The sequence below is a fragment of the Xyrauchen texanus genome, chromosome 14 (assembly GCF_025860055.1).
Source record: "Xyrauchen texanus isolate HMW12.3.18 chromosome 14, RBS_HiC_50CHRs, whole genome shotgun sequence".
Taxonomy (NCBI): Eukaryota; Metazoa; Chordata; class Actinopteri; order Cypriniformes; family Catostomidae; genus Xyrauchen; species Xyrauchen texanus.
This window is the reverse complement of record NC_068289.1, coordinates 20,890,393-20,918,328: the sequence shown is the minus strand read 5'-3', so window position 1 is coordinate 20,918,328 and position 27,936 is coordinate 20,890,393. Positions and strand designations below refer to the sequence as shown.

The window sequence follows — 27,936 nt, the reverse complement described above, 5'->3', positions numbered from 1 at the left end:
TACCCCTTAGCTTGCCAGCTCTCTTGTTCCCCTCGCTCCCTGTTTAGTCCTTTCCACTACTCTATTCTGATTACCCCGGCTTTGACCCTCGCTTCCCACGACCTCTCTCTTTGGATTTGCCCCCTTTATATTCTCCGATTCCCCGGCTTCGACCTCACGCTCCCCTTGACTACTCTTCACTGGATTTGGCCTTGTTTTGTACTGTTGCCTGCTTTTATTTAATAAAGCAATTTTTCCCCGACATTGTGACTGTCTCAGCTTGTGTTCGCTACAGAAAATTAATTTTAATCATTGTGATTCTTTGTTTTACATGTAGTTCGAGTTGTTGACAGAAGAAAAGCTATCGCGCTATATCTGTTGCTTAGAAGGAGAAGAATGAGACGCATTTGGGTTCACTCTGTCTTTTTTTAGGGTAAAAAAAAATCATATATGATGGCATTTTGCAACTTTTGGGACTATAATCATACTTTTTTGTTTTTCTTGACCCTGTAATTTAGTAACTGTAGAACTCATTAACTGTAATTATGCATATATGATGAAATTATTACAGTTTCTTGACAATCTATGTCTATTTTAATGTGAACAATGCGCTGCCACTTTAATTCAGTGCAGTGCAGCACAGCAAAAATAGACTCGGTCCGTAAACGATCGCTGCACTGCTGTATACGCACCGCAACTGGAACGGATCGACGGACTGCATCCGCGTGCAGTGTAAAAGCTCTAACCTGTTAACATGGGTACGGAAAAAAATACGCACCGCATACGCACTGCAAACGGAGTATGTGCGAAACGGGCGTTACTAATTTTACATGCGAATGGGGCGTTTTCCAAAGGCACAGCAGTGAAAAATGCCCTGTTTAAATTAAAAAGTCAGAGAGAGGAAGGAAAATAGTAATGAAAAAAATTAATTTGGGCATAGAAAATATTACTAACATTATTAGTGGATCTCATGGAAATAAATTGAACAACATACAGTATGTATGATATGACCCTTTTTTCTGTTTGTGTTTCAAAATTAAAGTGTTAAAATGTTGCTTGGTTTTAATGTTTGTCTTTTTGTTCTCTTTTTCTGTCAGTGTGGATTTTTCAAACGCTCCAAATACGACGACAGCGTTCCGAAATATCACGCTGTAAGGATTCGTAAGGAGACGCGTCTCTTGAAAGAAGAAAAGGACATGTTAGATCCCCTTGAGAAGAAGCAATGGATGACCACATGGAGTGAGAATGAGAGTTACTCTTGAAACTGTCTCTGCGTCTGATGTGGACAATTTGGCGCCATCAGGTGTATCTAGTAGGGAAAAGATTCAGATGAAGCTGACATGAACTTTGTGCAATGTGTAACCCCAGAGAAAGCAAAATATCACAGCCGTTTGACACAGAGAAGCCTTACAGATCCAAATGTTTCTGGTAACTAAGGAGTAATGACTGACAGCTAACTCCTAGATATCTTTGGGCCTTTTGTCTGCAGTGTCTCATCATTCAATCCCAACCACTCTAAAGATTTTTGTATATTTTTGGAAGTTGCATAGGATGGGTCTTTTTTTTGTAAATATTTATGTATTTTGCAATGCAGTTTATTTATTTTGTCTTGTAATTTTGTATTATGATGCCTACAGTGCATATACTGGCCAAAGATTATTTTTCATGCCTTTTAGAAACTGTACATTGAATGTTGTTGCTCTGTCAGCTGAAGCTCAGCACAAGGATGGTCAGGTGTGCAGAGGACAGAACATAAACAATTGACAAGGAAATATGTCACAACTGAAAAATTATGTTGATTATTAGGGGCAGTTTGACCCAAATGTATCAGCTACTGTATGTCACTGGAGCAATGGGATACTAGCTTATTACTGAATACTGCACACTTCACACTGTTTGCCTACTATTTAAAAACAAAATAGTAAGTAAAACAGTATGCATTATGCAACAATATACGTTCCAAAACAGTTTGCAATGTTGTTGTCACATGACCTCATTCCAACATCTCGGGAAATAGTTATTTTACTTTTCTTTTTTTTTTTTGCTTACATTTTTGTTAAAATGTCTAAACTTTTAGTAATTATATCAAATAATGAATCATAATAGAGAGGTAAAATTGTGACCGTAATTACTTCCGGTTAATTTTATCCCGGTTCAGCCCAGAGTTCAATCTTTCGTCAGGGGTTCCCCCTCGACCATTTGGCCGCTAAAATACAGGGCAAAAAGATGACACTACATCAGAATTTTTGAAGATCATTAACATGTCATTTGTAATCTTTGTAAATTCCAAACTTCTGTTTAAAAATCTGCATGTTTTAACATTGTTGCCCCCTGTTGGAAGACTACCATTAAAGGAATATTTCACCCCAAATGTTTAATTATGTCATAATTTACTCACCCTCATGCCATCCTAGATGTGTCTGACTTTCTTTCTTCTGCTGAACACAAATATTTTTAAAAGAATATTACAGCTCTGTAGGCCCTCATAATGCAAGTGAATGGTGGCCAGAACTCTGAAGGTCCAAAAAAGCACATAAAGGCAGTATAAAAGTAATTAATATGACTCCAGTGGTTAAATCCATGTCTTCAAAAGTGATATGATAGGTGTGGGTGAGAAACAGATCAATATTTAAGTAATTATTTACTATAAATTTACAAATTCACATTCTTTTGTTTTTGGAGATTCACATGTATATCGCCATGCACCGACTGGGCAGGGAGGAGAATTTAAAGTAAAAAAAGACTAATATATTGATCTGTTTCTCTCTCACACTTATCATATCACTTCTGAAGAGTCTTAGGGGTTACTTTAATTCTACCTCACTGATCTCTGCCTGCATCACCTTTGTCTATTGATAGACTACACTCTTGAAATGGAATACATAGAATATCAATGAATTGCCAACAAAACACTTCATCAGCCAACTAACAAGGACAATTGCTTCTTTGTGAACTGCAGTTAATACAGGATGGATTTCAAAGACATTAGTCATTAATCTTACAGTTCATACAAAATCTTTGTTTAAAAACTGACCCTTAACACTTACTTAGTTTACTCATTTTAAAGCATGACTTGCACTGCACATAAATAACTACTATTGGCATTAAATTCATGCTGGTTAGTCAGAGGGGAACTGGCTCCCACAGTCAGTCAGGTTTCTCCCAAAGTTATTTTTCTCCATTAACCAACATCTTGTGGAGTTTTGTGTGCCTTGTCAGAGTCGCCTTTGGCTTGCTCTCTGGGGTTATAAATAGGCTACAATTTTTATAAACATTTTTATAAAAACAAAATTAACAATCATATTTTATCAAACTACCCAATGATGACTCTAAAACATTATAGATATTACAGTTTTATCTTCTGTTAATACCTGATCTTCTGTAAAGCTGTTTTGAAATTGAAACCATGTGAGTTGTGAAAGGCGCTATACAAATAAAAAATTACTTTACATTTTGTTCTTTTTGAGCTTCAAAGTTCTGGCCACCATTCACTTGCATTAAATGGACCTAGAGCTGAAATATTCGTCTAAAAATCTTTGTTTGTGTTATGCAGAAGAAAGTCATACACATCAACAATTAGAGAATTTAACATTTTGGGGTGAACTATTCCTATAAAATACTGAGAGAAAGATTATTCAAGCACCTCATTTTTTATATTTTTTCCTGGGCCCTAAAGAGATTTGCTTTTATAACACAAATATAAGAATGAAAATAAATACACAAGTATGAAACTAGATTCTGTCTATGTATGGATTATAGCATTTTCTTTACCAGTTCTGTAGATCTGCTGTAGTCTTCATAACAGACACATACAGTGGGTACGGAAAGTATTCAGACCCCCTTAAATTTTTCACTCTTTGTTATATTGCAGCCATTTGCTCAAATCATTTAAGTTCATTTTTTTTCCTCATTATTGTACACACAGCACCCTATATTGACATTTTTGCACATTTATTAAAAAAGAAAAACTGAAATATCACATGGTCCTAAGTATTCAGACCCTTTGCTGTGACACTCATATATTTAACTCAGGTGCTGTCCATTTCTTCTGATCATCCTTGAGATGGTTCTGCACCTTCAATTGAGTCCAGCTGTGTTTGATTATACTGATTGGACTTGATTAGGAAAGCCACACACCTGTCTATATAAGACCTTACAGCTCACAGTGCATGTCAGAGCAAATGAGAATCATGAGGTCAAAGGAACTGCCTGAAGAGCTCAGAGACAGAATTGTGGCAAGGCACAGATCTGGCCAAGGTTACAAAAAAATTTCTGCTGCCCTTAAGGTTCATAAGAGCACAGTGGCCTCCATAATCCTTAAATGGAAGATGTTTGGGACCCTTCCTAGAGCTGGCCGTCCGGCCAAACTGAGCTATCGGGGGAGAAGAGCCTTGGTGAGAGAGGTAAAGAAGAACCCAAAGATCACTGTGGCTGAGCTCCAGAGATGCATTCGGGAGATGGGAGAAAGTTGTAGGAAGTCAACCATCACTGCAGCCATCCACCAGTCGGGGCTTTATGGCAGAGTGGCCCGACGGAAGCCTCTCCTCAGTGCAAGACACATGAAAGCCCGCATGGAGTTTGCTAAAAAACACCTGAAGGACTCCAAGATGGTGATAAATAAGATTCTCTGGTCTGATGAGACCAAGATAGAACTTTTTGGCCTTAATTCTAAGCGGTATGTGTGGAGAAAACCAGGCAATGCTCATCACCTGTCCAATACAGTCTCAACAGTGAAGCATGGTGGTGGCAGCATCATGCTGTGGGGGTGTTTTTCAGCTGCAGGGACAGGACGACTGGTTGCAATCGAGGGAAAGATGAATGAGGTCAAGAACAGGGATATCCTGGACTAAAACCTTCTCCAGAGTGCTCTGGACCTCAGACTGGGCCGAAGGTTCACCTTCCAACAAGACAATGACCCTAAGCACACCGCTAAAATAACGAAGGAGTGGCTTCACAACAACTCCGTGACTGTGCTTGAATGGCCCAGCCAGAGCCCTGACTTAAACCCAATTGAGCATCTCTGGAGAGACCTGAAAATGGCTGTTCACCAACGTTTACCATCCAACCTGACAGAATTGGAGAGGATCTGCTAGGAGGAATGGCAGAGGATACCCAAATCCAGATGTGAAAAACTTGTTGCATCTTTCCCAAAAAGACACATGGCTGTATTAGATCAAAAGGATGCTTCTACTAAATACTGAACAAAGGGTCTGAATACTTAGGACCATGTGATATTTCAGTTTTTCTTTTTTAATAAATGTGCAAAAATGTCAACAATTCTGTGTTTTTCTGTCAATATGGGGTGCTGTGTGTACAATAATGAGGAAAAAAATGAACTTAAATGATTTTAGCAAATGGCTGCAATATAACAAAGAGTGAAAAATTTAAGGGGGTCTGAATACTTTCCGTACCCACTGTAGATGGTAAATAATCGCAGACAAACAGGAAACACTTACCATCTGCTTTTTTCTGGGTTTTTTGTTCAGTTTACTGACCAGCACTAATTCAACAGACAACAATAAAACTTCTGCATGTTTTGTTCACATTTACCTGGTCATCCAACCATGATTTTGGCTTTCTAAATAAATATGGAACAAAACATTTTTCATTGTATGATGCCTCTCTCACAACAGTTTCATTTTAAAAACGGGGGGTAGGAAATTTAAAAAATATGTAAAAATATTTAATGCGAGCAGTACAGAGATCAACGGTGGCATACTCACTCAGCAAAGCGACACCACTCTCCCATTCCTGTTATCATGTCTAAAGAGCCTTTGTAATTGGTGATTCTATTTTAAGGAACATGTAAATAGAGACTCCAGCCACTATTGTTAAATGCATTTCATATGCCAGAGCATCTGACATCAAATCAAATTTACAAGTGCTGGCTAATGCTAAACATATATTTTCTAAAATTGTTATTCATGTCGGCACTAACGATATCCGGCTTCGCCAGTTGGAGATCACTAAAGATAATTTTAAAGAGGTGTGTGAATTTGCAAAAATTATGTCAGACACTGTTATATGCTCTGGTCCCCTCCCTGCTCATCGTGGTGACAATGTTTATTGTAGATTAGTGCCACTGAATGGCTTTATAATAGGATTTATAGACAATTGGAAGAGTTTTTTGGGTAGACCTGACCTGCTAAAGAGAGACGGACTAATCGTTCCAGGGAAGGTGCCGCTCTTCTCTCTAGTAATTTGGCACATAGTCTTAATAATGATAGTATTTGACAAACTGGGGCCCAGGTCAGGAAGCAGACAAACTGGTTAATCCGAACATCTGCTAGCAGCCTTGAGATGTCACACAGGTCACATAAACTACAACACATAGAGACTGTATCACCTAGATATCTCATAGAGACTGTGTCTGTTCCCCGAACTACCAAACACAAAACCCTCACTAAATCATTTGGAAAAATTTGATTACAGACAAACTTGAACAAAACAAACTAATATAAAGATAAACATAGATAGGGCTACTAAACAGTAGATCTCTTTGTACCAAAGCACTAATTGTAAATGAAATTATTACCGATTATAGTTTGGATGCGCTCTGTTGAACTGAAACCTGATTTAAACCGGATGAATATATTAGTATAAATTAATCTATTCACCCAGGTTATTGTTATAAACATGGGCCTCATCTGAATGGTCGAGGAGGAGGTGTGGCTACAAATTACAGTGAAGTTTTTGGTGTTGCTCAGAGGGCAGAATATAAATGTAAGTCTTTTGAAGTAATAATGCTTAATGTGACACCGGCAGATATAAAATAAAAACTCTTTTACCTTTGCTAAAGTCTATAGATCACCTGGGCCTTATTCTGATTTCCTTGGTGAATTTGCTAATTTTTTTATCAGATCTTGTAGTTACTGTAGATAAAGATTTAATTGTTGGTGACTTCAAAATTCACATAGATAATGAAAATGACACTTTGGGATTAGCATTTATCGATATTCTCAAGTCTCTTGGAGTCAGACAAAATGTAACAGGAACAACTCATCACCATAATCATACGAAGTATGTTGATAATATAGAAATTCTGCAGCAGATCAATAACATCTCGAATCATTACGTTGTCTCTTGTTTACCGCAGCTAATGTCACTCAGTCTACACCACACTATCGTTCAGGTAGAACTAAACTTTCGACCACTAAAGATAGCTTCATTACTAATCTTCCAGATCTATCTCATAGACTCAGTAAAACCCAAAGCCTAGAGGAACTTGATGAAATAACAGAAAATATAAATACAGTCATTCTAGCACTCTTGATAGTGTCGGCCTTCTTCAATGAAAGAAAATTTAAGAAATAGGCCCTGCACCATGGTACAATGATCACACTCGTGCCTTCAAGAGAGCAGCTCGGAAAATGGAGCACAAGAATACTAAATTATAAGTATTTTGCGGTGCATGGAAGGATAATGTCTGTAACTACTGTTACGATGGCAGCTGAAGGAAGACGAGGAGTGGGGATCTAAATGCGGGTTCTTTTATTTAAATCAAAGTGAAGACAAAATACACAGGAACAAAAGAATACATCCACGGGGGGACAAAACTGAAACTAAAACATGAAAACATCGGGGGGTACACGAACTGGTAAAACACGGCAAGACAGGTAATGTAGGCAAGACAAGATCCAGGCATCTACAAACATCAACAATCGACAAAGACTGAACAAAGAACCAGGGTTTAAATACAGAAGGAACAAACAAGGGAACGAGGGACACCTGGGGAAACAATCAGGGAAGGAGAACCAATCAGGGGAAAACCAATCATAAAAAGAAACTACAGAGAACTACAAAAACCAAACAGGAAACAGGAACTAAACTTCAAAATAACAGCACAAAAACAAAAGACAACAGTGAACATGACAGAATCCCCCCTCAAAGGATCGGATTCTAGACGATCCTAAAAAAAAAAAAGACAAAAACCCACAAAAAACAAAAATGAGAGCACCAGGGGCAAACAGACAGTCCAAGGGGGCACAAGGGGCAGACAGATAGACCACGGGGGCACAATGGGCAGACAGACAGTCCAAGGGGGCACAGAGGGCAAGAAGGAAGTCCAAGGGGGCACAGGGAGCAGACGGGCAGTCCAAGGGGCACAGGGGGCAGACAGGCAGTCCAAGGAGGCACAGGGGGCAGACAGGCAGTCCAAGGAGGCACAGGGGGCAGACAGGCAGTCCAAGGTGGCCACAAGAGGACTGGATCAGGTGGCCTGGGAGCTGGCCACAGCACCACAGCCATGGGGAACTCCAAGGGCAGAGCCGAGGTAGGCTGAGCCGTGGACTGCTCAGGAGACCACGTCGTAGAAGGCTCCGAAGGCGGAGCTGAGGGAGCCACTGGAGGCGGAGCCAAGGGAGGCTCAGGAGGTGGCGCCGTAGGAGGCTCTTGAGGCTCAGGGTGCTCGGGAGGCAGAGCCGTAGGAGACTCGGGAGGCGGAACCGTAGGAGGCACTGGGGCGGAGCTCTGGGAGGCTCGGGAGGCGGAGCCGTAGGAGGCTCGAGAGGCGGAGCCCTGGGAGGCTCGAGAGGCTCGGGAGGCGGAGCCCTGGGAGGCTCGCGAGAGGAGGAGCCCTGGGAGGCTCGAGAGGAGGAGCCCTGGGAGGCGGAGCCCTGGAAGACTTGGGAGGCGGAGCCCTGGAAGGCTCGGGAGGTGGGGCCCTGGGAGGCTCGAGAGGAGGAGCCCTGGGAGGCTCGAGAGACTTGAGAGGCGGAGCCCTGGAAGACTCGGGAGGCGGAGCCCTGGAAGACTCGGGAGGCTCGAGAGGCGGAGCCCTGGGAGGCTCGAGAGACTTGAGAGGCGGAGCCCTGGGAGGCTCGAGAGGAGGAGCCCTGGGAGGCTTGAGAGACTCGGGAGGTGGAGCCCTGGAAGGCTCGAGAGACGGCGCCCTGGGAGGCTCGAGAGACTTGAGAGATGGAGCCCTGGGAGGCTTGAGAGACTTGAGAGGCAGAGTCCTGGAAGACTCGGGAGGCGGAGCCTGGGAGGCTCGAGAGGCGGAGCCCTGGGAGGCTCGAGAGACAGAGTCCTGGGAGGCTCAGGAGGCGGAGCCCTGGAAGGCTCGAGAGGCTCGAGAGGCGGAGCCCTGGAAGGCTCGAGAGGCTCGAGAGGCAGAGCCCTGGAAGGCTCGAGAGAATTGAGAGGCGGAGTCCTGGAAGACTCGGGAGGCGGCGCCCTGGGAGGTTTGAGAGGCGGCGCCCTGGGAGGCTCGAGAGACGGAGCCCTGGGAGGCTTGAGAGACTTGAGAGGCGGAGTTCTGGAAGACTCGGGAGGCGGAGCCCTGGAAGGCTCGAGAGGCGGAGCCCTGGGAGGCTCGAGAGACTCGGGAGGCGGCGCCCTGGGAGGCTTGGGTAAAACACGGCAAGGCAGGCAAGGCAGGCAAGGCAGGCAAGGCAGGCAAGGCAGGCAAGGCAGGCAAGGCAACAAGATCCAGGCATCTACAAACATCAACAATCGACAAAGACTGAACAAAGAACCAGGGTTTAAATACAGAAGGAACAAACAAGGGAATGAGGGACACCTGGGGAAACAATCAGGGAAGGAGAACCAATCAGGGGAAAACCAATCATAAAAAGAAACTACAGAGGACTACAAAAACCAAACAGGAAACAGGAACTAAACTAAACTTCAAAATATCAGCACAAAAACAAAAGACAACAGTGAACATGACAACTACAGACAGGCACTAAAAGCAGCCAGGTCAGCATATTTTAGTAAACTCATAGAAAATAACCACAACAATCCTAGGTGTTCTGCCCATTATCTGGTCATGGTAAATAATCTAGTGGCCATTTTCAGTATTGCAGTTTGTTATTTTTCTGTACATACGCGGTGTTGATTTATTAGTTCGGCAATAGTTCAACGTGCAGCATCGATTTCAATTCGATGCACAAACAGTCTTTACCTTGGAGAAAGATATGCCTGTAAGTTTACTTACTATTTGTAAAGATCTTTAAAAGTGTTATTTGGTAACATAATATTTCCTCTTGAAAATAAGTTTGTGATCGATATGAAAATGTAAGGACGTTTTCTATCATATGTATATGCAAGTGCAGATTGTAGTGCACGTGTTTATATTTATATCAAACAAATTAATGTACAAGTTGTAATTTCATTTCTTGTTTATTGTATTTCAGTTTTACAAAAAAGAAAAAAGGATCACACAAGTAAACATTCTGGAAAGGATAAACTGCTTCATGTGTGTTTATTAGCTAGCTGTCTAGTTTCTTCAAAGTGACGCAGTTGCAAGGACAGCATACTAGGTGTTTATTCAGTACTGCGGCTAAATTGGTTAGGAATAAAGCCTCAACAGAACCAGATATTACGTCGCAGCACAAAAGTAATGACTTCATGAATTTATTTACTGATAAAATTAAAATAATCATAAATAAAATTGGAATTATGCAATCATCTGTAATTTATATTTTAATATTTTTCATAATTTTCCTCATGTGCAACTTCAATCCTTCGCTGTCATGGGTCATGAAGAGCAAACAAATCTTATCAAAACATCAAAAGCCACAACTTATTTGTTAGATCCAATACCAACTAAGCTCTTAAAAAAGGTATTTCCTGTAATTTCAGAACCTCTTCTTAATATGATTAACCCCTTGCTATCCTTAGGACATGTCCCAAAAAAACTTTAAAATAGCAGTTATCAAACCGCTTATTAAGAAGCCACAACTTGATCCTGGAGAACTGGCTAGTTATAGACCTATTTCAAATCTCCCATTTAAGTCGAAAATACTAGAAAAGGTAGTATTCTCCCAAATATGTTCATTTCTACAGAGAAATAGTATATATGAACAATTTCAGTCAGGATTTAGGCCTCATCACAGTACAGAGACTGCAATTATCAGCGTAACATATGACGTGCTCTTATCATCTGACCGTGGCAGCATTTCACTTCTAGTGCTTTTAGATCTTAGTGCTGCATTCTACATTATAGATCATGACATTCTCTTGAATAGGTTAGAGAATTATGTTGGCATTTGTGGAGTTACATTAGCATGGTTTAGGTCCTATATAGCAGACTGTTACCAATTTATGTAAATGAGGAATTGTCAAACCAAACAAAAGTAAAGCATGGAGTGCCACAGGGATCAGATTTAGGGCCTCTTCTTTTCTCCTTGTATATGCTTCCCCTGGGAGACATTATCAGTAATCGTGGAATAAATTTCCATTATTATGCTGATGATACCCAACTTTATATTTTTTCAAAACCTGATGAGATTTCACAATTCTCAAAATCAGTGTATCAATGAAATATAAGATTGGATGGCCAGAAATTTCCTTCTTCTCAATTCCGACAAAACAGGGGTATTAATTATTGAACCAAAAAAACCTCTAAAAAAAAATCAGCTAAAATATAATTTGACTCTTGATGTATGTACTGTTACATCATCTTCTACAGCGAAGAACTTTATAAGTGTTATATTTGATACCAATCTGTCCTTTGAAAATCAAATGATCAATGTTTGTAGAACAGCATTCTTCCATCTAAGAAATATTGCTAAATTATTACACATGCTCTCTGTTGCTGATGCTGAAAAACGTCTCGGGTTACATGTGTAACCCTTGTTCCCTGAAAAAAGCGGAACGAGATGTTGCGCTGCTAAGCGCTACGGGGAACAGCTCTAGCTGTGAGCCGAGCTGAATAATGTGTGGAACACGTCAATGAACACTGACCGGAATTTATAGCCTCGGCTGATGTAATCATTAGATGCACCTGAGGCCAGGCTATAAATGGATACGCCACCAGGTGTCGCCAGATACTTCTTTTGAAGAGCAGTCCTGGGACGTCCCAGTGCGGTAAAGCAGCGCAACATCTCGCTCCGCTTTTTCAGGGAACAAGGGTTACACATGTAACCCAAGACGCTCCCTTTACAAAAAGCTTCACTACGATGTTGCGCTGCTAAGCGCTACGGGAACGCAATACCCACGCCGCACGACTTGGGGCTGTCCGGACCCCTACGGTTGTGCAGTGTACTCACAAAAACGCGAGAGGTCTCAGACATGAGCTTCAGATGTCGACTCAAGGGCATAAGAGCCCGGAGTAGCAAAGCATCTAACCCATAAAGTTCGATGAATGTGTGTGAAGAGAACCCTATCGCCACACAAACTTGTCATAAAAACTGATGAATGTGAGCGGAGAGGACCAGCCTGCCGCATCACAAACTTGTTCAGGCATGAGCTGAGATGTCGACTCAAGGGCATAAGAGCCCGGAGTAGCAAAGCATCTAACCCATAAAGTTCGATGAATGTGTGTGAAGACAACCCTATCGCTACACAAACTTGTCATAAAAACTGATGAATGTGAGCGGAGAGGACCAGCCTGCCGCATCACAAACTTGTTCAGATATGAGCTGAGATGTCGACTCAAGGGCATAAGAGCCCGGAGTGCAGAACATCCAAACTAAAAAAGTCCAATGAATGTGTGCGGAGAGGACAACCTGCCGCATCACAAACTTGTTTAGGGATGGGCTGAGATGTCGACTCAAGGACATAAGAGTCCAGAGTAGCAAAGCATCTAGCCCATAAAGTTCGATGAATGTGTGCGAAGAGAACCCTATCGCACCACAAACCTGTCATAAAAACTGATGAATGTGAGCGGAGAGGACCAGCCTGCCGCATCACAAACTTGTTCAGGTATGAGCTGAGATGTCGACTCAAGGGCATAAGAGCCCGGAGTGCAGAACATCCAAACTAAAAAAGTCCAATGAATGTGTGCGGAGAGGACAACCTGCCGCATCACAAACTTGTTTAGGCATGGGCTGAGATGTCGACTCAAGGACATAAGAGTCCGGAGTAGCAAAGCATCTAGCCCATAAAGTTCGATGAATGTGTGCGAAGAGAACCCTATCGCATCACAAACTTGTCATAAAAACTGATGAATGTGAGTGGAGAGGACCAGCCTGCCGCATCACAAACTTGTTCAGGTATGAGCTGAGATGTCGACTCAAGGGCATAAGAGCCCGGAGTGCAGAACATCCAAACTATAAAAATCTAATGAATGTGTGCGGAGAGGACAACCTGCCGCATCACAAACTTGCTGCAGAGGGCCAGAAAAATAGAACAACGTTCACTGCACACTGCCTAACCGATTCTATCTCCTAACAGAGGAAAGAAAGTTTTGACAGGGTGTGTGAAACACACAGAAACAGAATCGCTCTGAAAAAAGAGTTTTTGATGACACCTGGTGACGTATCCATTTATAGCCTGGCCTCAGGTGCATCTAATGATTACATCAGCCAAGGCTATAAATTCCGGTCAATGTTCATTGACGTGTTCCACACATTATTCAGCTCGGCTCACAGCTAGAGCTGTTCCCCGTAGCGCTTAGCAGCGCAACATCGTAGTGAAGCTTTTTGTAAAGGGAACAAATTAATCCATTCATGACCTCAAGACTAGATTATTGTAATGCATTACTGTGAGGATGTCCAGCAACATCAATAAATAATCTTCAATTGGTTCAAAACACAGCAGCCAGAGTGCTGACGAGAACCAAGAAATATGATCATATTAATAATTCCTTATTAATTAAAAAAATCTGTTAACTACATAAAAAGCTTTGAATGGTTTAGCTCCACAGAACTTAAGTGATCTTCTACCACGCTATATTCCATCACGTTCATTACGATCGCAAAATTCTGACCTGTTAATAGTTCCTAGAATATCAAAATCCATGAAAGGAGGTAGATCCTTTTCATATTTGGCTCCTAAACTATGGAATAGTCTCCCAAACACTGTTCGAGATGCAGGCACACACACTCACTCACTCAGTTTAAGTCTAGAATAAAGACTCATCTATTTAGCCAGGCATACAACTAATTTACCCTTCAACTCACAATTAGGCTGCTTTAGTTAGGTCTGCCGGAACCAGAAACAGTGATTATGATCTATAACTAAAATATTATTTTAGTTATAGTTTAGTTATATTTTAGTTATCCCTGTCTCAACCTCTAGACTTCTATCCTGAGGTCACCAGAACTGGCTGGATCCAGATACATTCCTGCTTCGTGTTGGACTCCTCTGCTACGTGTCGCTGTGTGATGATGACTAATAGCAGCTGGCACCAGCCAAGCATCATTTCAGTCTATTATAATAGACTTCAGAGGATGAACTGATGCCAACTCCAACCATAAGACATGGGATATTTCATATGCCATTGCCAGAACCTTGGACTTAGTATAGATCTCACCGAAATTACCGGCCAGGTTGAACTGCAATATTACAGTTTTATCTTGTTAATGCCTGATCTTCTGTAAAGCTGCTTTGAAACGATGTGTGTTGTGAAAGGAGCTATACAAATAAAAATGACTTGAATTGACACAGTAATCTTTTCCTCATTAAATAAGTTTAACTGTTAAAGACATGAATTGTTATTTTGAAACATATGTAGGAAATCATGATCACTCACATTAAAATGAAGACTGCAATCACATCAGTAACATTATAAAAGCTGTTTTATTCTACATGAAGAGGGTCCACAAATGGGGGCTGCCATCCGAATACAACTCGCTTAATCTCAGTAACCTTCCTGTTACACTCATTGATTAAAGTAATTAAAGTAATCATGAATGATTGTGAATACTTCATTTCTATAATGGCATCTGAAATGGAAAACTATTAATTTTAAATGATGCTGCATCCAAGACACAAAGACAAATGTGATAGAGTGGACTTTTAATGATTTTGAGTTAATAAAGCATCTATGTCAAATGATAAATCATTTTGCTAATAAAAATGAAATACAAATCTGGGTTTTGATATGCTTCGCTAATATACAAAATGGTACAAGTTGTAAAGAAATGCAAAATGTCCCTTCAAATAGCAAATTAAATCACACTATCCATCACAGTTGTGAACATTTTGAACAAACTTTTGTGTTTATACAAATGGACAATGATTCATATAAACACTGCAGGTTATGACTTAATAATAAAGTTTAATCTTACTGTAATAATGGAATACAGTGTGTTGAATGTTGCTATTGTGCAAATACTTCGAAATACCTAAAAAATACAAGTGCGAGCTTTAAATATTTTACAAAACAGAACCCCATGTCACCTTTCTAAACATTACAGTACAAACATAGTTGTCAGACTAAAATTCCCTTATAGACTCAAAATCTATTTGACTTCCACAATAACAAAAATGCTAACATTGGTAATAAGGTCATACTTAGTGTTGTATGAAGATATTTGAAACAAGTTTTAATGTTTGGAAAAAAATGTTTTGCTGATATTTGTTTAAATCCATAGATTTGTTTCAGATCTTGTTTACAATGTGTTTCATCCAGACTCTTCTGTTTTTCCGCTTCGTCTTCGTGTCTCAGCACTGGACTCTGGGTCGGATCTCGCACTCATGGCAGTGCCCACTTTGATGTCTTCTGGGCTTGTGCTGTCACTGCGCAGGGTTTGTGTGATTTGTTCCCTTGGCCTCTTCCAAGACGGGCGAGTAGCAATCCAAAGGACAAGAGCACCAAATGTAGCAATGAGAAGCCCAAGAACATTAACCAAAATGGCCTCTGGTGGAGAGTCCTTATAACCTGGGTCTTTCCTGTGATACATCACAAACAACATTTAACAACAACATCATAAGGCCATGATTATTGGCTGATATGCAACCTACAAACAACCTTGCAAAAACGACTTACAGAGTAAATATGAGTTTCTCTGTGATGCCCATTAAAGCTGTGGCGATCACACTGGTAAAGATGAAGAGCCCACTGTAGATGTGTAATGGCATTAGTGCAGCACGAATGTACACTGAAGCCACTGGTATTAGGTAGACAGTGACACCCATAACTATCTAATTCATGAGAGACAAGAGAAAGAGTTCAGCTCAAGAGCGATCTGATCATACAAATGTTACAATAAAAAATTTTATCAACTATATTTGGGTGTTTAATCAACGTCGAGCACTTTTAGCACTGTGGACTTCTAGAAAGTGCTTCATATAGAAAAAAGGTGGAAATCTATTAGTCTTAATAAAAATCAACCCCTGGGACATGAAAGTGCCCGAATTTGAAGAAATGCCCATTTATGAAATAGCCAATAACTATCATAAGAAAAGACCGTTGACCATACATATCAATATGTGTTCAGCATACAATGAAAACTTTGCAATGTGTATTTTTTTTTACCTCTTTAAAGGGGTCATATCACAGAAAACAGGTTTTTTTGCTATTTTGAAGTAAAAGAGAGTGATGTATGTCATATAATGTATGTAAGATCATAACAGAGATCATTTACATATAAAAGCCTTAAAGGTCCTGTATAGTAATTAGCCGTTTTAATTCTAAGGGTCAGAGAGAGGGTGAAAAAAAGGTCATAAAAACGTCTAGGTTACAAATGTAACCTCCGTTCCCCGATGGAGGGAACGAGACGTTGTGTCGGAGAAGCGACACTAGGGGTCTCTCTTGAGCACCGAATATACCTCTGATCTATGAAAAAAAGCCAATGAGAAGGTGGCAGCTAGTATTTGCATACCCCACCCCCGGACATACAGGTATAAAGGCGAGGCAAATACTAGAGTTCATTCAGGATTTTTCTGAGGAGCCGGAAATTGGCCAGCCACTACAGCGGCTCGGCTCAGCGATGTGGCCGGGAAGGACACAACGTCTCGTTCCCTCCATCGGGGAACGGAGGTTACATTCGTAACCTAGACGTTCCCATTCTGTCGCTCTCTCCACTTTGTGTCAGAGAAGCGACACTAGGGGTCCAATTTAAATTACGCCATGTGCTGAGCCGTGTACGTGGTCTGACACAGGAGTGGGCAGGTGTTTTTTACGTGCCAGACGACCAGCTGTATCAGACTACACGTACCCTTCCCCAATGCCCCACAAAAGTTGTCGGAATCCTTTTGGTTACCCTGACAGGGGAACAAGGCGACTCTTGCCAACCTGGGAACGGGCCAAGCCTGGCTGGGCCTCTTTTCTCTCTATGTTTCTCGCATAGAGCAATAGACAGCCGGGGCCCTTACACGCACTGAGGGAAGGGGGTCTTAACCAATTTCCTATTCTTTCAGGGGGAAAAGACCCTGCGGAGACCACCCCTACCCAGCTGGGGAGGTAAGGTGGTGAATACATCACGTGTGTTTTTAGGCGACATGTGGAAGTGGCGCGGTGGTAGATCCAGCCTCAGCAAGGGGGGAGTTGCTACACACGGCGACCGGTGGGCAGCCGAAACTTACCCAAGGAAAACGCGGGTCCGCTCGTAAGGGGACTGTACACACAGTGGAAAATACACACAGGGGGAGTCCACGTAGGAGTCCTCACCCTGTGGAGTACCTATTCCAGTACAGGGTAGATTTGAGTACCCGCAGTGGATTGGGTCGGCAAGTTCCTCCGCAGTAGGGAGGAATCGAACAAGGATTCGAGTTGAGTGGAATCTCCTGGGAAAAAAGACGCACAGTTTTACCTCAAGCGAGGGAAAGGGCGCTATATGCAAGCGATTCACCCGGCCAGCCCATCAGCGTGTTATCGAGTTTTACTGGCTCGGACCTGAGAAAACACGGGATGAAACTATCTCGCCCAACCCGCTGCTCTACAAATGTCTACCAGGGAGGTACCCCTGGCTAGTGCCCACGAGGACCAAACACTCCTTGTCGAGTGAGCTCGGACCTCGCGCGGGGGGCACGGCCTGAGTGTGATAAGCCAATGAAATGGCATCTACTACCCAGTGGGAAAGCCTCTGTTTGGAGACAGCGTTTCCTTTCCGCTGTCCCCCAAAGCATACAAAGAGCTGCTCAGAGTGTCTAAAACTCTGCGTGCCATACAGATAGGTACGCGAAGCACGTACCGGACACAGCAACGATGGGGCTAGGTCTGCCTCCTCCCGGGCCAGTGCTGGCAGGTTCACTACCTGGTCTCTAAAGGGCGTGGTAGGATCCTTGGGCACGTAGCCCGGTCGCGGTCTTAGGATCACATGAGTGTCTGCCGGACCGAACTCCAGGCAAGTGTCGCTGACAGAGAAAGCTTGCAGGTCCCCGACCCTCTCGGTGCTCGCCTCCATCACCTCTTGATGGAGGCGAGCATGATCAGCAGGGCAGTCTTAAGAGAGAGGGCCCTGAGTCCAACTGATTCTAGCGGATCAAAGGGAGGTCTCTGGAGGCCCGTGAGGACTACCAAGAGGTCCCAGGAGGGGAACAGGCTTGGCCGAGAGGGATTTAACCTCCGGGCGCCTCTTAGGAACCTGATGATTAAGTCGTGCTTACCAAGGGACTTGCCTTCTACTGTGTCGTGGTGGGCCGCGATAGCAGCAACATACACCTTCAAGGTGGACGGGGACAGCCTCCCCTTCAAGCTCTCCTGCAGGAATAGGAGCACTGACCTAACTGCGCACCTCTGTGGGTCTTCAGCCCGGGAAGAACACCAATTTGCGAACAAGCGCCACTTCAGGGCGTAGAGCTGCCTGGTGGAAGGGGCTCTGGCTTGGTTGATCGTGTCTACGACAGTAGGTGGTAGGCCAGCTAGATCTTTCGCGTCCCGTCCAGGGACCAGACGTGGAATTTCCAGAGGTCTGGATGCGGATGCCAGAGCGTGCCCTGCCCCTGAGAAAGTAGGTCCTTCCTCAGGGGAATTCGCCAGGGAGGGGCTGTTGCGAGGAGTACGAGGTCCGAGAACCAGGCCTGGGTGGGCCAGTATGGAGCCACTAGTGTGACTTGCTCCTTGTCCTCCCTGACTTTGCACAGTACCGGTGCAAGAAGGCTCACTGGGGGAAATGCGTACTTGCGCAGCACCGTGGGCCAGCTGTGTGCCAGCGCGTCTGCCCCAAGGGGAGCCTCTGTTCGGCCATACCAGAGCGGGCAGTGGGAGGTCTCTCGGGAGGCAAGCAGGTCTACCTGGGCCTTGCCAAATCATTCCCAAATCAGCTGGACCGACTGGGGGTGAAGCCTTCACTCGCCACTGGGCAAGCGTTGTCGTGACAGCGCGTCCGCTACCACATTGAGTTTGCCGGGGATGTGAGTGGCACGCAGCGACCTGAGTCGCTGCTGGCTCCAAAGGAGGAGACGACGGGCGAGTCGTGACATGTGGCGGGAGCGTACGCTCCCTTGGCGATTTATGTACGCTACCGCGGTGGTGCGGTCTGACCTGATTAGGACATGTTTGTCTCGAATTAACGGGAGGAACTGTCGCAGTGCAAAGAAGACAGTCAACAACTCTAGGCAATTGATATGCCAGCGCAGCGGGGCACCTCACCAAAGGCCCGCAGCTGAAGCCAGTGCTGAAGCGGTCTCATATGCATCAACCCCAGCGGTGTGACTGCGGCGGAGGATGCTATATGCCCCAGGAGCCTCTGGAAGAGTTTTAGAGGGACCGTTGTGCCTGGCTTGAACTTTGCGAGGCATTTCAGCACCGACTGTGCACGCTCGTTGGTGAGACGTGCGGACATGAGCTTGCTCTTTTCTCGGTTGACCTGAAGCCCCAAGTGGCTGAGGTGTTTGAGCACCTGGTCTCTGTGAGTGCATAGTAACTCTCGGGAGTGGGCCAGTATGAGCCAGTCGTCGAGGTAGTTGAGTATGCGGATGCCGGCTTCTCGGAGCGGGGCAAGGGCTGCCTCTGCAACTTTCGTGAAGACGCGAGGGGACAGAGACATGCCGAAGGTGAGGACTTTGTACTGAAACGCCTGGCCGTCGAACGCGAACCGTAGGAAGGGTCGGTGTCGTGGCAGAATTGAGACGTGGAAGTACGCGTCCTTCAGGTCTACCGTTGCGAACCAATCTAGGTGCAGGACACATGTTAAGATACACTTTAGTGTGAGCATTTTGAACGAGAGTTTGAGCAGTGCTCGGTTGAAAACTCGCAGGTCCAAGATTGGTCGTAAGCCGCCGCCTTTCTTGGGTACAACGAAGTAAGGGCTGTAGAAACCCTTCTTCATTTCAGTTGGAGGGACAGGCTCTATCGCGTCTTTGAGTAGAAGAGTAGCGATCTCCGGGCACAGGGATTGGGCATGTTCGCCATGCACTACGTTAAAGCAGACACCGGCGAAGGGGGGCGGGGGCCTGGCAAACTGAATTGCGTAACCGAGTCGGATGGTCCGGGCCAGCCAGCGTGACGGGTTGGGAAGTGAAAGCCACGCATCCAATCTCCGGGACGAGTATTTTCGACGTACCCGGTGGGGCGGAGCAGCGGGGCGGAGCAGGTAATGTGCCGTCGGGAGGCGACGGTGCGTCTCGAGGCTTTGGTGCTGAAAAAACACTCGAAGCACTTACCTTGCTCCGCGCACCCGGCAAGGGGTGGGTTAGTGACTGAGGAGGAGGTCCTATGGTGGCGTCCTCTGGACTCGTCAGAACCGGCCGGCCGGGGGTCAGTCATGGGGCTGAAGGCGGACCTGTGGCCACGTCCAGCATGCCGGGACTGTTGAGATCTGGGGGCAGAGTGCCGTGAGAACGGCATTTGCGGGCCAGATGACCCAGAGGCAAAGGAAATAGCTCTTTTATTGCCTTTCACATGAGGAGCCATTGTCTTACCTGTGCATATATGACATTGTACTGTAAATATTAGGGCAAGTACATAAAGGGCTTTAAAGTCTGGACCATCAAGACTTATGGACAAATTATGGATATAATTTAAGTTTTCCTGTGCAATATATTTTCTATTTGATTGATGTTTGATTTTAGAAAATAAATTGGATAATGAATATAATAGGCTAATATAAATACAGTAAATAGGCTAATCATCTTTTAAAGAGGGGAGATAAAGCTTCCTGTATCTTTTGTTTTCTACATCAACAGCAAAAGTATTGTCACTTGATACATGCCCGTGATAAGTGCCAAGATAAAAGAAAATGCGACCCAGGCTACATTAAATACAGGTTACCTTTTTTCCCGTGTTGGGTTGCCACTTGATGTCCAATGTTAAATCTGGGTCCCTAAGCAAAACCAGTTTAGAACCACTGCTCTAATGCATCGAGGTGGTACATCAAGCTTGGTAGGAACATTTCTTATTACGGAATTTACATTCAGTTCAGGGGCATGACTTGCAGCATTAATATTTTAACGTTATTTTTCATAGAATTGCACTAAATGAATGCATTAAGTGAACTAAAGAAAAAAGTAAAGCAACAAAAGTGTAGGATATGGGCCCATTAAGTTCTATTAAATGAAGCAGTGTCTCTGTGAAACGCTACCTGTAATGGGTAGAGGATGACAACAGCCAGACCCACCCAGCTGTGCAGGCTGTACATGTTGGGAATATTCTTTGCATTGTGAAAATCAAACACAGCCACCACAGAAATGACTGCCAGGATGAAGGCGAGAATATTCAGTCCTGCGTGGATGAACTTCATCATCTGCTTACTGCACTTCCAAGTCCATGGCAGCCTGTACACCACAATTGCTGAGGAAAATAATAATAATACAATTATGAAGGGAAACCAAATTTAAGGTTTCTTTTCAAGGACTACCAAATTATTAGGCATTTGATTTTATTTCATATCCAGGACACTATGTTATTCTTTTGAAGCAGACTGAAGTTTTTAGCCAACAAAGCCCGGCAGGATTGTTTATGCTAAACCCAGCACAATACATCACGTGGTGATTATTGCAAGCTCATATTTAATAAGTTGGATTTGGTTGACACGTTATTGTGTTTTGTGGGTTAAAAAGTGAGGTCCATGATGTTAATAAGTTAAATTCCTGAAAAAATAAAATAGAGAGGCTGATTTAACTATGGGGGCACCTCTTACGCCGTAGCCCAAGTGCACGTCTCTATAAAAATGTAACTAAGCTTTGCTTTGACGCAGACCAAAACAGCTATATTGGTTCGCTTTGTAACCAGAGAACCTCCACCAGGATGATTGAAAAGATAAGAGGTAGCGTCACATTTTTTTCCAAGATTATTTTAAGAACTATGTATTATATCATGTTTCATGAAGTTATAAGCACAAACGTGATAACGACACATCTGTTCACAACTTTAAACTCTCTTTCTCTCTCTCTTTCTCTCTGGTATGTGAATGAAAAAATATTTGTTGTATTCTGCTAGATACCTTTCCGATCTGTATGATATTTTGGCTGCATGTTTGACAGTATGATGTAGCCTACAGAAAATAATACTGTAAAGGGGGTTCAATGGAAAGGTGGAGGCGAGAACCGGCATTTCAATATAAATAATAGTTTAATGATAAACTTAAAAGACAACACAAACATGACGGACATGTCCGTAAATGATCTCTCTCTCCCGCACGACCCTCTGCAGTCGACCTTAATACCTCAGAGGCTTGATTAGCCTAATACAGGACCGGGTGTGTAGGATCACGACCCGGCCCCGCCCTCCGCCCTGCCACATTCCTCCCTCGTTCTCTCAGGCTGGGGAGCCCCCAGCATGACGTACACCCCCTTTTCCCTGGGGGAGGGCGTGCCCTAAGCCCCGTCTGCCGGCAGGTCATCCCCGTCTACCTGGACGAGGGAGGGGACAAGGGGAGGGAAACAGAAATAATTAAACTGGGGGGGTACTTCCTGTAACAGTGTAGTACCCCCCAAAAAACACTGTAAAATTTAAAAGAGGGAAAAGGCCAACGCAGAGCGCAGTGAGAGAGCGAGAGAGGAGAGAGAGATGAGAAAACTCTTACACGCCGGTTCTCCGATACTCCAATACACCGTCGCATGGTCCTCGAGCACACCTCCACCCTCTCAGGCGGACGACAGCCGCTTCTCCCCGCGCGGACCGGAGTCAGACTCACGACCCCCGGTGGTCAGAACCCCCCTCCGCGTTCTCGGCGACTCGTGGGGACACTCCTCCGCCCCTGGCAGCGGCCCTACCGCTCCAGGCGGTCGGGGAACACTTCCCTCCTCTCCTCGCAGACGGCAGTCTTGCTCTGACCCCTCCGCGTTTCTGGGGATGGCATATACACACTTGACCATATATACAGCCCTGGAAAACATTAAGAGACCACTGCAAAATTATCGGTTTCTCTGGATTTACTATTATAGGTATGTGTTTGAGTAAAATGAACCATCTGGTCATGTTATACGGAGACCTGGATAGGCCTTCAAGCCACAGTGTCTCGCACCCACTGTGAAATTTGGTGGAGAATTGGTGATGATCTGGGGGTGCTTCAGCAAGGGTGGAATCAGACAGATTCGTCTTTGTGAAGGATGAATAAATCAAGCCAATTACAAGGTTACTAGGAAAAAACTTGCTTCCTTTTGCTCTGACAATGTTCCCCAACAGGACATTCAAGATGTGGATGGAGGAGCACCGGATCAAGACCCTGTCATGGCTAGTTTTGTTTTACACACCAGTCATCGTGGGGATCAAGTTAACTCTTGATGGCATGCTCGATAGCGGGTCAATGGCTTGCACAATGAGTGAAAGGGCTGAGGCCAAAATCCTCAATGCTGGTGTGTTGGCAAAAGAGAATGAATCCAATCTAGACGTAGAGCTAATAGGCTGTGGCGGTTGTTGGGTGAAGCCTAAATCTGCTTATGATATTGCAATTGAAGGCTATAAGATCATTGTGCATACACTGCTATAAGATCATTTGCATACATTGTGCAAACGTTGTGCTGTGTACTGGAAAGCATTGTCTTCTCCATGTTTGAATGCTGATTTAGAATCTGGACAGTTTCTTTCCATGTTTGCTGGAGTGGAACGTTGGAAGGGTGGGGAAATCCCAGACAAGATTGGTACAGTCAGATGTACTTCAGCATTGTGTTTGGAACCTGGCCATGAATTCTGTTGTGGGGAAAGTTGGATAAGTCTTGTGCCATTTCCCCAGGCAGTACTGTGATGACTGAACCTACTACTTCCATATCAGCTCCTGAACATGTGTTAGTGGCAAGACTTGTCACGCCTTTGTGGGGTGATGGGTGGATACCACTGAAGCTCATTAACATGTCTCATCAGCAAATTTTATTAGGATGCAATGCAAAGATTGCTGATATGTGTGGCGCTTGTGGATATGGAAGATGTTGTACCCATCAGTAAATATGTTTCTCTGTTGAGCTATTCTCAGGTGGCTGACTCCACATCAAGCAAGGGTGGAGGGGAGAGTGAGTTAAATGAGTAGCTGCTACGTGTTGGTCTGGGTGGGCTGGACATTGACACATGTGAGGTTTCTGAAGGTTGTAGGAAACAATGTAAGGGATCTCCTCTTTGGGGTGCTGTTCCCCTCCAGACCAGCAGAGGGCGCTCACCTAGGCCTCCCGTGCCATGCTCCACTCCTGTAAATGGCACCAATGCCCCTAACCTTGTTCTACTCCCCGCTCATTAACCCTCATTCCCTTCACCTGTATCTAGCCCTATACAAGTCTGTTTGTTTCTTGCCATGGTGTTCAGTCTTGAGCCTATGTACCTTGTGCCTCCAGTGACCTCCTTATCCTTGTTATACTATATTGACCCTTGTGTCTATTTTGTTTCTCAGTTTTGTGGAAGCTCGGCTTTACTAGTTTATTTGTACTTTGCTCCTTTTTTCAACAAGTAAAGATTAACTATCGGGGAGATATCTCAGTGGTAGAACACCAAACACTCGAGCACTGCAGACCTGGGTTAGATCCCCGCCTACGGCAGCCTCACCACAAACACATTTTGGACCTTGTTTTGCGGTATGAGGATATTTTCTCCCACCATCACCTTGATTGTGGTAAGGTTCAGGGATTCATAAACAGAATTCACCTTACTGATACTAGACCTTTTCGTTTGCCATACCGGAGAGTGCCCCAGAGTCATTATCAAGACCTTTGCAAAGTTCTTAATGAGATGGAGGAGAGATCCATATTTCGGAAGTCAGCCAGCGAATTTGCCTCTCTGTTGGTGTTGGTTTGGAAAAAGAATGGAGACCTAGGCATCTGCACTGCTTTTCGGTGGCTGAATAAAAGAACGTCCAAAGATGCATACCCGCTTCCCCATCAAGCTGATTGCTTGGCTGCACTAGGTGGCAAATGCTTGGCATGGTAAATTATTACCAACATCTTATACCTAAGTACTCATCCACTGCTAGACCTCTCTTTAAATTGCTTACAGGGCAGATGAGAAAGCCTAATGGTGGCTGGAGGTCGAAGTGATCTTCACAGGGCCATAAGCTGAGTTGTGAACAATGGACTGATGACCACGATAGAGCATTTGAGATGCTGAAGTCATCCCTGCTTAATAGTGTGGTTCTGGCACATTCAAACTTTGATCAGCCTTTTATGCTTTCCACTGATGCTCCTTTCTCAAGTGCAAGAGGGTGACACTATGGCTAGGCCAATCACATTCACTAGCAAATCGCTGTCTCGGTCTCAGAGGAACTATCCTGCTCATACATTAGAATTTCTGGCATTAAAATGGGCAGTGTGCAACAAGTTTAGCCAATGGCTAAAAGGTAAAAAATTCACTGTCTGCACTGATAACAATCCACTTACCCATATTATGACTAAGCCGAAATTGGATTGTTGTGAGCAGCGATGGGTCAGCTATGATTTCAACATCAAGTATGTCCCGGGCTCCCAGAATTCAGTTGCTGATGCTTTGAGTCGTGTGCCTTTTGTGAATGTGGGACACAGGTTGTTGAATGAATTGTTTGATCATCTTAGGTGCGATATGAAAGAGATGTCTGATGTCTCTGTTCAAAATGCTTTTAAGCAGGCAGCGGATTGTGTTGATCACTTCACTCACACTGATTCTATTGTCCAGAATTTTACATTTGAGACAAGTGATGTTGTTTCAGCTGTCCTGCAGTCTCACAAAGAGTGGGAAGCTGGAGCATGAGTCCGTGCTATGACGACTTTGCAGAGTTTGGCACAGGTGGTTGACATTGACTCCCTCCCTGCTTACACAATAAGTGAACTTCGTGACAAACAATGCAGTGACAGGACTCTCTCTCCTGTTTTGGAGTATGTGGAGAGATGTCGTAGGCTCTCAAGGAGAGAGAGAGAGAGAAAGAGCCTGCTTCAGTTGTAAGATATTTGAAGGATTGGAAGAAACTTATGATAGTTAATGGGGTGCTTTACAGGGTGTCTAGGGACAGTTTGTTGAGGACAAAGTGGTTTCAGTTTGTGGTTCCTGATTCTCTCATAGCTGAGGTGATGAAAGGCACACATGACCACACAGGCCATAAGGGTCAGTTCAGAACACTCAGCCTGGTGAGACAACAATTTTTTTGGTTGCATTTAGACAGGGATGTGCGTGAATATGTACGTCATTCCCAGCGATATGTCATCAGCAAGACTGATGAACCTGATGATAGAGCCCTCTAGTGAATATGCAGTCCAGCAGGCCTCAACACATTGCATTGCATTTGCATTGACTTCTAGTCAGCAGAAAATTTGCAGAACAAATCTGTTGATGTTCTAGTTGTAACTGATCATTTTCCTAGATTGGCACAGGCTTTCCCATGTAAAAACCAGCCAGGGATGTAGCCATGGTTTTGTGGGATAAATACTTTTGTATCTATGGTTTCCGGAGAGAATTCACTATGATCAAGGAGCTAGTTTTGAAAGCAACCTTATTAGTGAACTTCTCAGAGTTTCAGGTGTGAGGAAATCCCATACAACCCCATACCACCCAATGGGGAATGGTGCTGTTGAAAGTTTCAACAGGACGCATGGTAGAATGATTCGTGCTTTGCCTCCTGGAGAGAATCAAGATTGGCCGAGACTGTTACAGACTCTTACTTTCATGTATAATTGTACAGTGCATGAAACTTCAGGGTTTGCACCCTTTTATCTCATGTGTTGGGAGGGTTCCCTGTCTGCCTGTAGAAATGAGGTTTCAAAGTGGTTTGAGTGATTCAACATCAACAAATTTCTCCAAGTATGTGTCCTCCCTGTCAAAGGATTATTCTGAAGCTATGAACATATCTCAAAAACTTGCTTCTAAGGAGCAACATTGCCATGCCGTGCTGTACAACAGAAAGGAAAAAGGGTCCAATATAGAAGTGTCTGATCGTGTACTTTAAGCAAACATTTCTGAAATGGGGAAGAAAAAAGTTGCTGATTGTTGGGAATCAACTGTGCATACCGTGGTTGTCAAAATTCCTGTCATAATTCTCTAGACAGGAAAAAGTAGTTCACCGTAATTTGTTGCTATTGGCCAACTTTCTTCCTATGACAGATGTCTACCTGAAAAAGGTACCTCTACCTTTTTCAAATTATGTTGAAGCTGATAGTCCCTCATCATCTTTTGAGAATGCTTCTTTGCACAATACTAACTCATGTTTCACACAGGATAGGATTACTGTTGGTGGAGTTTCTGATGGTAATTGTTCAGATGAGGCTGTCAATGCAAGTTCTTATGTTGACACTGGTAAGACGGCTGTTAATGAATCTCTTAGTATTGTCCCCATTCCAGCTGAATCTGAGCCAATAATGGATGAAACTGATGTCTGTGAGCACACAGAGGCAATTTGTTCAGGTTCTTGTGTCAAAGACTGTACCTGTAGAACTCTAGAATAGGTCTCTCAGTTATCTGATAATAGCTCTGATCGAGCTGATCCTGCTCTATCCAGTGGAGTGTCATATCCTAATAACGTAGCCGATGATCCTGATGCGGTGGAAGGAATGACAGGTGGACTTACTTATTTCCCAGAGCAGTCTCCTGTTACTGTAACACTACAAAATCAGAAATGTGATTCGAACGATAGTCAAACCGCTCGAGTGAATGTCAACGATGACATTCCAAGTGGATTTGCTCGAGTGACACGATTCGGATGTGTTATTAAACCAGTGAAGAGACTGATACTGTATATTTACCATGTCCAGACAAGATGTGAGCCATGACCCCATGGGTTATGTTAAAGCCTTCTGTAGATCAGTTTTAAAGCTCTCTGGGAATAGAGTGTTAGTAGCTGATAGGATTCATTGTGTTCATTAATGTTCTAATCTTGAATGTACAATTTATTTATTTATTTTACTTTTCTTTACAAATGCTACAAAAAGATTACACACTTGTATTGTATCACTTATGTGACAGGGTGATGGGGTGTAAAATGGGCATCCTACAGCCAATTGTTGGGTTGAGACGCTGGCACC

General features: G+C 43.8%; 2 protein-coding genes across 5 annotated transcripts in view; one reads left to right on the top strand and one right to left on the bottom strand.

The window, feature by feature from the left end:
• The window catches only part of LOC127654918 (integrin alpha-6-like), a 76,311-nt gene extending 72,408 nt beyond the window's left edge, over window positions 1–3,903 (top strand). For 2 of the 3 annotated variants that reach the window (XM_052142475.1, XM_052142478.1), the window contains exon 25: window positions 1,077–3,903. In XM_052142475.1, the coding sequence (XP_051998435.1) occupies window positions 1,077–1,241 (165 nt within the window). In that variant the 3' untranslated portion in view covers window positions 1,242–3,903. The remainder of the gene's footprint in view (window positions 1–1,076) is intronic. The other variant, XM_052142476.1, reaches the window with a different exon arrangement.
• A 10,518-nt stretch (window positions 3,904–14,421) lies between these two features.
• The window catches only part of LOC127655227 (plasma membrane ascorbate-dependent reductase CYBRD1-like), a 40,267-nt gene continuing 26,752 nt past the window's right edge, over window positions 14,422–27,936 (bottom strand). The window contains exons 2-6 of one of the 2 annotated variants that reach the window (XM_052142902.1): window positions 21,114–21,322; window positions 20,804–20,855; window positions 20,197–20,454; window positions 15,638–15,792; window positions 15,374–15,540 (exon numbers count right to left, since the gene is read on the bottom strand). In XM_052142902.1, the coding sequence (XP_051998862.1) occupies window positions 15,523–15,540; window positions 15,638–15,792; window positions 20,197–20,454; window positions 20,804–20,855; window positions 21,114–21,322 (692 nt within the window). In that variant the 3' untranslated portion in view covers window positions 15,374–15,522. Of the gene's footprint in view, window positions 15,541–15,637; window positions 15,793–20,196; window positions 20,455–20,803; window positions 20,856–21,113; window positions 21,323–27,936 lie in introns of both variants that reach the window. The other variant, XM_052142903.1, reaches the window with a different exon arrangement.